Consider the following 12,121-nt stretch of genomic DNA (forward strand, 5'->3'; position numbering starts at 1 on the left):
GGCAAAGGCGCAGCCCTGCAATGTCTCGCCGGTGGAAGGGCGTGCGCTCGAGGGAGCTCTGGAGAGCTTAAGAGTCCACGCTTTAGCCCACCACCGCACGGACTTTGTGATGGACTGCCGTGTCTGCCCACGTAACGTGCTCGGTGGACAGATCCTTGGGGGGGGGGGGGGTGCTTAAGGAATCTTGCACTGATTGTTGAAACTGCCGCGATCACGAGAGCGGCAGCGGCAAACGCAACGTCGCCCATCGATGTTGACGATGTTGAGAGAGGAAGAGAGAGACGAGGACACATCCCTCGTCGTGCGGGATGACGCGCGCGAGGAGACGGCGACCACCGCAGGCGGTAGCAGCACGTGACGGGTGGCGACCGCGTGCGGAAGCCTTCATCCAGCAGTGGATAGATAATGGCTGAGGGTGGTGGTGGTGGTGGTGGTAGCGGTGTATTTTAATCATACGTTGCGCAAGTAGGTGGACGTCATCTCATCGTCGTCACCCCCTGAGCGAATGGCTCCAAAGGCGGTCGGGTTGATGACCTCGTCACGATCGCGCCAAAATCTGTGAGAAATGTTACAGAGTTCGGCAGCAAAAACTCGTGGATCGCTCTGACTATGGAAATCCCACATTCCCATGATGGGGGCTAGTCTAGAGGACGGTCAGTCAAATCGCTGGCCATTTCCACAGCATTGTACATCACTCTCTTATCGACCACCCAAAGATGATGAAGATGATGGGCTGAGTGTATTAACTTCATTCTGCGTGCTGAGGGTGGGAGGCACACCCCTTATCTCATTCCAGTCGTTGTTGTGACCACCCCATAGTAGACGCGTGGTGGCTGCTGCTGTGGCAGCAATGAATATCTCAAGGTCGTGTTTGTACGGCTGGACTGGACGCAGCTGTCGAGTTGTTTGTGTCGCTGTTGTTTGTGTCGCTGCTGTTTGTGTCGCTGTTATTTGTGTCGCTGCTGTTTGTGTCACTGTTGTTTGTGTCGCTGTTGTTTGTGTCGCTGTTGTTTGTGTCGCTGTTGTTGTGTCGCTGCTGTTTGTGTCGCTGCTGTTTGTGTCGCTGCTGTCTGTGTCGCTGCTGTTTGTGTCGCTGCTGTTTGTGTCGCTGTTGTTTGTGTCGCTGTTGTTGTGGCGAGTCTCGGCCTGAGTGGCGCGCACTCCCAGGAACCCCACTCCTCTCTCCAAATCCAACAAACACCCCCCCCCCAGCATCACCATCACGTCATCTTCATCACGTCAACATCATCATCACCATCACGTCAACATAATTATCATCTCGATTTAAAGCTTTCGTGACTGCAGGGATTCATCTTCTTGGTTCTTTCGGTAAAGTCACGTAGAATGGAAATAATAAAATAATAAAAATAAAACATAATAAAGACTCTGTCCGAAACGTCGTGAGAATTATTTATTATGTTTTATTTTTATTTTTTTATTATTTCCATTCTACGTGACTTTACCGATAGAACCAAGAAGATCATTATCATCATCCCCACACATCACCATCACGTCAACATCATCAACACTCACACATAATCACCATCACCATCACGTCATCGTCACCACACACCCCAGAATTGGCCACCCACATCGTCCTCAAACATCCCGGCGGGACACGCGGGCGTTGAGGCACGGGCAGCTGATGGCTGAGTCCCCCCGCCCTCCTCCTCCACGATCCTCGTCAGTCGCAGCATCTCCACAGCGATCACCGTCCCTCGCCCGGGCTCTGAGACAAACCAGCAGCCAACGTCTGCCTCGTGGGGTGGTCGCAGCTTCCCCTCTGCGTGGACGGGGGGGGGGGTGAGCGAATCCAGGGTAGCGTTGTAGCCGTGGAGTGGTGTGCAGGCGGTGCAGCAGCGGCCCCTCCTGCACCGGGCCCCCGTGCCAGCCACGCGCGCCACTGCTCCGGGGCCGCGTGCGTCGCCTTCCTGCACGTGGGCCACGCAGGCCTCCCCGTTCTCTCTGGGGCCTTCTTATCTGATTGTCCTGTCCAGCTCCTCGCGAGAATTCGCCGAAAAGGGAGGCGCAGGAATGCAGGTGGGAACTATGGAGGGGGGAGGGGTTGTGGAATTGGGGGGGGGGGGGGCTGTAAGGGGACCCCGGTGCCAGAACCCGTTCACCCGCATGTCTGCGGTCGACTCCAGATTTTGACCCAGGTCCACGCGACCCACAGATATCCGCCAGCTGAGACGATGCTCTCTCTAACTCGGCAGATCGATTACTTGATTGGTGCATCGTCGTCATCATCAGCCATGATCGATCCACTGCTGGATGAAGGACCTCCCCATGCCGTCGCTTCTCTCGCGATCCTGCGATGTCTTTGGCTGGTCGCCTGAAGCCAGATCAGAGTCCATTGAGGGTGGAGCGGTGGTCCGGCGGTTCGCACCTCGCTGCAAGGAACCCAGTGACCCGAGTTCGACTCCTGGTCGCGGCGAACGTCAGCAGCGAGTGGCTTCTGAGCGGTCCCTCGTGCCCATGAACCGCCGCACTGACCGGCGTGGTGAAGTATGGTCAAACAACCCCTCTGACGGACACGGCGAGTGGAGATGCATTCATCCAGCAGTGTATTTACATGGGGCTGAACAAGATTCCATCCAGAATCGTGCTCCTGAGTGAACACGATTTTTAACCCGGATAATTAAACAACGGAGAAACGGGATACTGGAAATTTAAACAAATACAGCTGAGTAATGAACTGCAAGCAGCACGGAACGACGTTCTTCATGAAATAGGTAAACGCACAATTAACCCGCAGTTTAAATGAAACACAATAACGAACTTGGAAATGTGAAACAGAATATGTCAGTGATGTGAAGGATAATCCTAGACTCCTCCGCCATTCCATGCCGCCCCTCCCTCCCTGCCTGCGTCTTGCCGCGTCTCCACCCGATCCCAGCCACGGCCGTCGTGCGCTGGGTCAATCGTCCACGCTTTTCCCAAGCGATTGGGTGGTCGAGCGTTATCGGCACGGTGGTTCTCGCACACAGCAGCTCTGCCGCGCGAGTTCGACTCCCAGGGCTACGACTCCACATCAGTGGCAGCGTGGGAGAAGCATGGTCCAACGACCGACGCGGCTTGGTGGAGCTTTCGTCCGGCGGTGGTTTGGCAAAGGCACGATAATGATGACTCCAGTACAGCGAATGGGCACTTCGGAGCTGTGTGACTTTGATGGAGATGACGATGACCCATGCTGGGGTCATGACCTTTGCTGGGTTATGACCCCCGCGTGGGGTCAAAGTGGTGCAGCATCGTGAAGACGCGATCTGCGTGAATGACGCGAGATTAAACATCATAATCATCATCAGCAGCACTCCATGCGCAATATGGGACTGTGTTCCACACCAGCCGCAACGCCGTTCGCAAGTTCTCGTGCGCAGTCTCCAGGCTGCCCCCGTGGCTCCTGGCCTTGCCGAGTACAACGCCGCGTGCAGCGAGCATCGCCGAGGTCACAATGGAGCAGACACGAGGTCAACTGCGCCCAGCGTTCTGGCCACAGGTCGCCAGGTCAAATCCGGTCAGAAGTCGGCTCTGCCAATCACTGTTGTTATCATCACCATCATCCATCATTCATTCACCGTAACCCCATCGCTACCCTGCATTGTCAATGTTAACAATCGTTATCCTTCACCGCTCTTCATTATTTAACACTGCCCCTCATCCACACCCTCATCCACACCACCTCCTCTGCGGTGTGATATGCGCACACATATAGACACAGTTTACATGAATGCGGTGGATTTTAGACGTGAGTAGCAACAAATGAAAACTACGTCGCGAGTATGTCGCCCTGGGAGTCTGGCCCTCGGTCCAGGGCCGTGGAATTTCCGCCACAGCCACTAGCAGAGGTGAGCGCTCCAAACGGAGCCCGGCCGAGTAGAAGACAAATCGTCTTGGCTTCAAAACTCTCAAAACCCTGGGACCCCCCACCCCCCAGAGGCCCCCACCCCCCCACACCACTCCCCCTCACCGCCACCCACGCAGCCACCCCCCTCCTCCTCCCACCTCCGGCCCGGCCTCTGAAATTGGCTCTGCGCCTTCAAAGACGTCGCGTCCCCTTGATGCTGCACAGCTTGAGGTGGGGGGGGGACCACCGCGCCTTCCCCCCCCCCCTCGTCTCCAACTCGGGAGGCCCCCTGGGGGGACAGGGGGCCGTGCAGGATTGTGCGGTGGTGGGGGGGGGGGCACACCCCTCCCTAATCCCGCACAACCCCCCCCCCCCCCCGCGGTGATGGCGTTCACACCCCATCAATGCAAATCGCGGCGCGGGCGGCTGCTGCGATGAGGGTGTCGCTCTGGTTGCTAATGGCGCTAATGAAAGCGTGGGGGCTGTGGGGGGTGAGGAGGAGGGGGGGCGCTGTTTAAATGCGAGCTCTGTTTGATGTGACGTTGATTGCCGCGAGCGCTTGAGTTTGAAAAGCCGAGTTGATCCTCGACCACTCGCGCCTCCAGGCGTCGTGCCATCGCGTCACATCCTCCACACATCCTCACCCATCGGCTCCATCAGCTCTATCATCTCACCTTCACATCCCATTCGCCCTCGACACGTCCTATCATCTCCCCATCCCATTCCCTTCTCATCGCAGTCGCCTCATTCGCCATCCCTCCGCATCCGATCCACCACTTTCATCCTTCGCGCTCATCTCCTCTGCCAACCGCGAGGGGAAAGGGAGGCCCTTCCACCGGGCAGCAGCGCGAGCAAGCCGTTGCGGGGCTGCGCCTTGACCCTTCCACGTCGGCCGCGATGACGGCCGCTTGAGCGAGGCCCTCCTCTGCATCTGCTGCGGGGCCACGGGTCTCCGTTGCGAGCGCTGGAAGGCGGCGTCCGCGGGTCCCCATCTGGTTGTGGTTATTTAATCAGAGCCGCTCAATCGCAGCGAAGCGCTGGATACATTCCCAGAACCTGGGCCGGGAGCACATGTTGGGAAATCCCGTCCCACGGTGAACGCCCGGAGAGAGCGCGCGCCGCGTGTGCGTGAGAGGAGTGCTCCGAGGTTGTGGTGAACACCCAGCCAGACACGGAGCTGGGCGGAGGAGGCTCGAGTTGTAGGAAGGTGCGGGGAGGGGGAGGGGGGGGGTGCATCCGCCGTGGGCCTCACCGTGCCCCGCGACTCGAGTTACGCCCTCCCCCCCCCCGTTAGCCCCCCCCCCCCCCCACCGTTAGCCCCCTGCGGAGAGCGTTCGGGGTTCCTGCGTCCGCTGGGGGACAGGAACCTAAACAACAACAGGAAGCGTTTAAATAGAAAGGGCTGTGATTAAAGATGGCACTCACAACAACACTCACCCGGCAAGGGATGCACGAACACCCAACCCCCATCTGTGGGTGTTGAAGTCACTGACGACATTCTTAGCCAACCATGATTTCGCATAAACTATAAGTGCCTACTTCGCCTTGGGCATCGGCTCCCTGAGATCATCGATAGCATCACCATCGTCGTCAATATCACCACCATCATCATCATGGCAGTAGGCCTGTCCACTCCTTGACGTCGAGGAATCGTAATCCTGAGCTATGGTCTATCCACTGCTGGATAAAGTCCCCCCTCGCCCACGTGATCGCCCATCTCCGCGGTGGTCGCTCTCTCAAGGGCACCTTTGCAATCACGTTACCGGTCTTGTCCAGTTGCAGCGAGCAGTGTACCCTCGCGTGTCATGGAATGGCAGGAGAGTTGACGTCACAGATGCGCTTCTGCGGCCGTCTGGAACGCTCTCCCTTTCGATATTCGGAAGCCACTGGGAGCTTCGCACTTTTAAATCTCGATTGAAAACTAATTTCTTTAGGACTGCCTTTTGTGTTTAGTGTTCTTGTCCTTGCCCCGCACCTCCGATTTGGCACGGTTAGGCCACGTTCGGTGCGAAATAAGTTCAACACACACACATGCATGTCTCCCTCTGATGTCACTTTATTGTGTGTAGGTTATATAATTAGACGCTTAAACTGGGTGTCGCCACGCGTTCACTGTGTATTTTCAGGGGACATCCTTGCACACGACATATTACCTCTCGAAAAACTTTGCAGGTGAAACATTGTGACTTGACGGACTGTTTGTGCAGTCATTGGCGGTGTGGCCGAGATCATCGCCTTGCTGAGTATTGAGAGCCCGCTGTAGTGGTGGGGCGGCTGGAACCCGAAGTCGAACCTGGGTCGGGTTGCCGTGTGGCTGAACGCGGCATTGTGCGTGCGTGTGTGCAGATCGGCTCGTTACGGGACTACTACCACTTCCACCACAGCAGGGTGATGAAGCGAGCAACCGTGAGGAGCCGCGGGGCCCACACCTTCATCGAGGCAGAGCCCCAGGTGAGATGCACGCGCTGGCATGCACACACATGCACACGCACACACACACACGCACACACACACGCACACACGAGCACTTGCACCCACGCACACACGCGCTCGCACGCACACATGCGCGCAAACATGATGGTGGTGATAGATGAATAATAACACTTTACATTTTCAAGGCATATTTCATCCGTAGATCCCAATGGTGGTGGTTAGTGATGGTGATGATGATTGATGGTGGTGATAGATTGAAGTGCTTTTGGTCGTGATAGTCAGGGGTGGTGATGATGTGGTGGTGGTGGTGACGATGATTGATAACTGTCGTGGTGGTGGTGGTGGGTGGTGGTGATGATGGTGCTGGTGGAATTGGTGGTAATTAAACAGGACTGAGACTCAAACACAAAATAATGGGAACCACTTTGACACCGCACGCCTGAACACGCACCCCCGGTAGAGGCACGCACGCGCACGCATGCGCGCACGCACCCTCGGTGAGCGTGCGGACACCCGGTGAACACGTGTGTGCTCTCGCGTGCTCGCAGGTGGAGTGGGTGGAGCAGCAGGTGGTGCGGAGGAGGAGCAAGCGCGACTTCAAGACGGTCTCCGTGGCAACGCTCCTCTTTAACGACCCCAAGTGGTCCAGCATGTGGTACCTGGTGAGTGAGGGGTGGGGATAGAGAACATCTGTGAGGGTGTATGAGTCGTGCTCCAGTTATAATAGTGAGTTTTTAGTGTGGGGGAGAGTGCAGCATTTGCTCTGTAATTGGGAGCAAAGAATTGGGCGTGTAAGTTTTGTTGGGTCTGTCAGTATCAGTCTCTGTGTGTCTGTGTGTTTGTGCATATTTGGGTGTCTATCTGCCAGTCATCTCAGTCGACCCATAACCCTTGGGTCTGTCCCGTGACCGCTTGCCAGCAAGCCTTCCACACTTCACGTGTCCTCAAAGCGCACCTAGCTTGGCACAAGCGTTGTGGTTACATCACCGTCACTTAGTGGCAAACCGCAGTTTTTGTTGTTGTCTGCATGTGTGCATGTGCGAGTACATCTACATGGTGGGGAGCAGTAGTGTCGTGGTTAGTGCGCTGCGCTACGAACCCGGCGACCCGAGTTCGATTCCCGCTCACGGCCAACACCAGTCACGATTATCTCAACCGGTCCTGGGCCTCCCCTAGGTCCGCTCAACCTCAAAAGAGTACCTGGCGCGGTGTGTAAAAACATCACCACTGGGGAGACAAAGGCGGTCGGGCGTGGTGTTGGCCACCCACGCCCTCATGTGCAGTGCCGGCCTTCTTAGGTGCTCGCTAACAGTACTCGCCCCAACAGTGTGTCAAGGCTACACGGGGGATCTTTGTCTTTTGTGCGTTCCTCCGACCACACACGTCGCCCGCTGCGCGTGCGTGCGTGGGGCTGTGACGCGCGCTCCCCTAATCGCGCAGGACAGCGCTCGCGGCGCGTTATTCGCACCGCGGCCCGCCGGGGTCATCACCCCATGGGGCCCCTCGGGGGTCCCCAACCCAAGGGGGTCACCACTCCACGGGGACCCCTACTCCTCGCCAGCTTGTCGGCTATACGGAAACACAAGGGGGGGGGGGGTGAAGCCCTGATTGTAAGGAGCCGTCGATAGCGGTAGATCCTTGCGATAGCGACGACCTCCCGGGCCGATGCTCCATTTGTGTTTTTTATTTTCCCAAATTTGCTGCAAATTTTTATTTTGACGGAATGGATTAGACGAAATAATCAAATCGTGCTCTCCGACCATTGCAAGTGATCGTCGTATATCTGCGAGGAAGCTATGGTGGAGGTTACTTTTATGAAGGAAGTGATTTTCTGTGGATAGACTGCCCCTTCCAAAAGAATGTGGAATTGCCACCACTGACTCGAATGCCAATGGTTGTGGGATCAGAGAGGTACTTGGAGCTCTGCTACCCTGATACCTCTACATCCCGCTGACCCCAGCCCCATGTTGACCTGTGCCCTGTGCTGAACTCTACCCCCCGTGCTGCCCCCTACCTCCATCTTGACCCCTGCCCCCCACGCTGCCCCCCTCGCTGCCCCCCTCGCTGCCCCCCTCGCTGCCCCCCTCGCTGCCCCCCGTGCTGCCCCCCTCGCTGCCCCCCGTGCTGCCCCCGTACTGCTGTAGAACTGCAGTGACAGAGGCTACAACTGCCGCTCGGACATGAACGTGATGGCGGCGTGGCGGCGCGGCTACACGGGCCGCAACGTCGTGGTCACCATCCTGGACGACGGCATCGAGCGCAACCACCCCGACCTCGTCGACAACTACGTGAGGGCGCACGCGCGCGTCTGTGGGTCTGTGGGTCTGTGGGTCTGTGGGTGTGCGCGTCTGTGGGTGTGCGTGTACGGGTGTGTGCGTGTACATGGGCGTACACGTAGGGAGCGGTGGTGTAGCGGTTAGCGCGCTGCGCTACGAACCTGGCGACCCAGGTTCGATTCCCGCTCACGACCAACACCAGTGACGATTATCTGAACCGGTCCTGGGCCTCCCCTAGGTCGACTCGGCCTCAAATGAGTACCTGGTGCGGTATGCAAACATCGCCACGAGGGAGACAAAGGCGGCCGTGCGTGGTGTTTTGCCACTCACCCCTCGTGTGCCGTGCCGGCCTTCATAGGCGCTCGTTCGCAGCACTTGCCCCAGTGGTCTGCGGGGTGACACGGGAGATCGTGGATGTGTGTGTGGTTGTGTGTGTGGATTTGCGTGTGTGGTTGTGTATGTGTGTGGTTGTGTGTGTGTATGTAGTTGTGTGTGTGGTTGTGTGTGTGGATTTGCGTGTGGTTGTGTGTGTGCGTGTGGAGCGTGTTTTTATAATGTAACACACACAGTGGTGCCGCAGCAGATTCCCGCGTCTGACTCAACATTCCTGTGGACCCCGGTTCTGGGGGACCCAGAGGGTAGGGGGAGCAGGGGGGGCGGTGCCTCCCTGGACCACACAAAGGGGCGTTAATGAGGACCTGCGAGTGTGTGGTGTGGTGTGTGTGTGTCGGTGGGAGTGTGGTGTGTGTGTGTCAGTGGGAGTGTGGTGTGTGTGTCGGTGGGAGTGTGGTGTGTGTGCCGGTGGGAGTGTGGTGTGTGTGTCGGTTGGAGTGTGGTGTGTGCGCCGGTGGGAGTGTGGTGTGTGTGTGTCGGTGGGAGTGTGGTGTGTGTGTGTATGTCGGTGCGAGTGTATTTAGGAGAGGGGAGCACGTTGTCCTGAGCCTCCCTTAGATCTGCTCAACCTCAAATGAGTACCTAGTGCGGTGCGTAAACATCACCACTGGGGAGACAAAGGCGGCCGGGCGTGGTGTTGGGCACCCACGCCCTCATGTGCCGTGCCGGCCTCCATCAGTGCTACTGGTAAACAGCACTTGCCCCTACACCCTGTGGAGGCCGTGTGGATCCTGACGTGGCGGACGCTTTCTTTTGCGTAAACGATGCGTGCGGTCATCATCTCCAAATCATCGTCGTCCAAATCATCGTCATCCTCGTCGTTGTGATTTGTTGGCAGGACCCACTGGCGAGTTACGACGTGAACGGAGATGACCTGGACCCCATGCCTCGCTACGACATCAGCAACGAGAACAAGTGAGGGTGCGGTCCCAGGGGGGGGGGTGCGGTCAAAAGTGGGGGGGGTGCAGACCGGGGGGTGTGCAGGCGCTGTGCAGGCGGTGTGCAGGCGGTGTGCAGGAGGTGTGCAGGCGGTGTGCCATCCCGGCGGGGTGCGTGATGATGTTGCCGGGGTGTGCGGCCCTGGGGCGCCTGCGAGCTCTCTGCGGCATCGTGCTCCTGTGATCCGGTGACTCGCATTCAGGGTTGATGGGTCGCGTAACGAACCGCACCCATTGCTGACAAGTGGCCGATTTTCCGCAGTCGGTACAAGCAGTGGGTGACTGAAACCTCTCGACCCGATTATCCCGGGTGTGCGCGTGGCTTCTTAAGGCACTCGGGGTTCCAAAAGACGAAGGCAAAGATACTCCAAGAGGCCTTAACAGACTTTTTGGGCAAGTGCTGTAGGTGGCCAGCCCGACGCACCGTGTCCCCACGGTGCTGATGTTCCCACATCGCGCCACTTACTCATTGCAGGTTGAGTCGACCTCAGCGAGGCCCAGGATCGGTTTAGATCATTATCGTCCCTGGTATTGACTCTGAGCAGGAAATCGAACCTCGTTTGCCGGATTTGTAGCACAGTGCTCTAACCATTGGTCGACAGCTCCCCACACACACACGGTGGAATTTTCCTCCACCGCGAATCGGCCAAACACCCCGAGCGGGACCCTCTCGCAAACGAGTCACGAGACTCTGTGCCATCAAAGGCTGCTGCCGCCGCTGCTGTTGTTGTTGTGTTGCGCCCGGGTGGACCGGCTGACTTTTGGCCGAGCAAATATTGGGACAGCGTTTGTACGGGAACACGGGGTGATGGGTGAGAGGCTATGGGGTGAGGGGCTGTTCGGTGATTGGGTGTGCGCTGAGGATGTGTGCGCTGAGTGGGTGTGCGCTGAGGATGTGTGCGCTGAGTGGTCCTGCTGCTGTGAGAGACTCCATCCCTAGCGAGGGGGGGGGGGGTAGCCATGCGTGAGGAGCCGGGGGTGATTCTAGCCTCGCGAGAAAAAGTTTGAAATAACTCAATAGCAGCAACTCAAGAATAACGAAGCGCTATCCAGAAGGCAGTCCGCACGATGGTGTTACCCCAGAGGCAGCCTCTAGGTGCGAGGGAATCTCCTGCACCCTGTGGCACTTGCGTCTTCAGCGAAGATAAAAGATCAATTTAAAAACATGAGCCTTGGCAACAAGCCATCGAAAATTATTGAACGACTCCGAAAGAAAGCGCCGGTGTGATTTCTGTAAGCGAGGGCAGGGGCCGGCAGGGCTGGCGGGTCAGTCGCCACACGCGTGGCGCCGCCACGCTCGTGTGACGAGCGGCCCGGCTCCCCAAACAGCAGTTTCCGCACCTCTCCGATCGTGCGTCTCGCTTAGTGCCGTGTCCGACGTTTTGCTCCACGTGCTGGGTGGGAGCTTCTTCAGGGAGCTTTCCAGCAGATGAAGCGAAACGTCGGACATCGTGCCAAACAACACACCGCACATCCCGAACGCGCATCGGACAGCGAGGTCACACACGCGCACCGCCACCCCAAGGCAGTCCCAATTCCAACTTGAGCCAACCACCACCATCTCATGCCGTCCATGACAACCTTTTGACAACTCATCACCTGCCTGTGCCACCCAACACCTTTGTCGGCTGCTACCTCTTGGCGCCACGTGACATCTCGCCCCACTGCCGAACAACTCGCTGCCCCGCTCAATACCTTGCACCGTCCAACACCTCCGTACGCCTCCCGGAGTGAACTGCAGCTTTCTCGTGCCACTCATCACCGTCCCGGGCCCCCCAACTCCTCCCCGTGCCGCCACCCTACCTCACCCCCCCCCCCCCCCCCCCCCCAGCGCGCTGTTAGCTCCCGGCGGATGTGACCCGCGCTGTGCAGTGCGGGGACGTTGAATGCGCGCTGTGTGCTCGAGCCGCTCTCGTCGGGGTCCGACGGGGGCGCGGAGTAACGCGATGCCGCGCGCTCGTGCCGCCGTGTTGCTGTTGGCCGCCGCCGCCGCTGAGCCGCGTCACTCCGCGGCTCCCTCGCGCGCCCCCCGGCAGCACGAGGGAGCCGCGGAGGCACGAGCGGCTTTGGGGCGGACCGCGCTCGTGAAATGCGAATGGCGCCCCTCGGCGCACGCGCAACGAAGCGAACGTGCCGGGTCGACGCCAGAGAGATCCGGCGATTCCCAACGCAAACGAGCATCGGGAGACGGTCGCCTCGACCAGCGGCGATAGAAATTCCACATTCCCATGGTC

The 12,121-nt window shown here is 58.3% G+C and overlaps 1 protein-coding gene across 2 annotated transcripts in view; it reads left to right on the top strand.

Moving 5' to 3' along the window:
• The window catches only part of PCSK5 (proprotein convertase subtilisin/kexin type 5), a 42,450-nt gene that overhangs the window by 5,824 nt on the left and 24,505 nt on the right, over window positions 1-12,121 (top strand). For both annotated transcript variants that reach the window (XM_061558627.1, XM_061558628.1), the window contains exons 3-6: window positions 6,194-6,298; window positions 6,829-6,942; window positions 8,425-8,568; window positions 9,788-9,864. In XM_061558627.1, coding sequence (XP_061414611.1) covers window positions 6,194-6,298; window positions 6,829-6,942; window positions 8,425-8,568; window positions 9,788-9,864 — 440 coding nt within the window. The remainder of the gene's footprint in view (window positions 1-6,193; window positions 6,299-6,828; window positions 6,943-8,424; window positions 8,569-9,787; window positions 9,865-12,121) is intronic.

The sequence above is a fragment of the Lethenteron reissneri genome, chromosome 24 (genome assembly GCF_015708825.2).
Source record: "Lethenteron reissneri isolate LAM-NWPU_2019-01 chromosome 24, ASM1570882v1, whole genome shotgun sequence".
In the NCBI taxonomy this organism is placed as follows: domain Eukaryota; kingdom Metazoa; phylum Chordata; class Hyperoartia; order Petromyzontiformes; family Petromyzontidae; genus Lethenteron; species Lethenteron reissneri.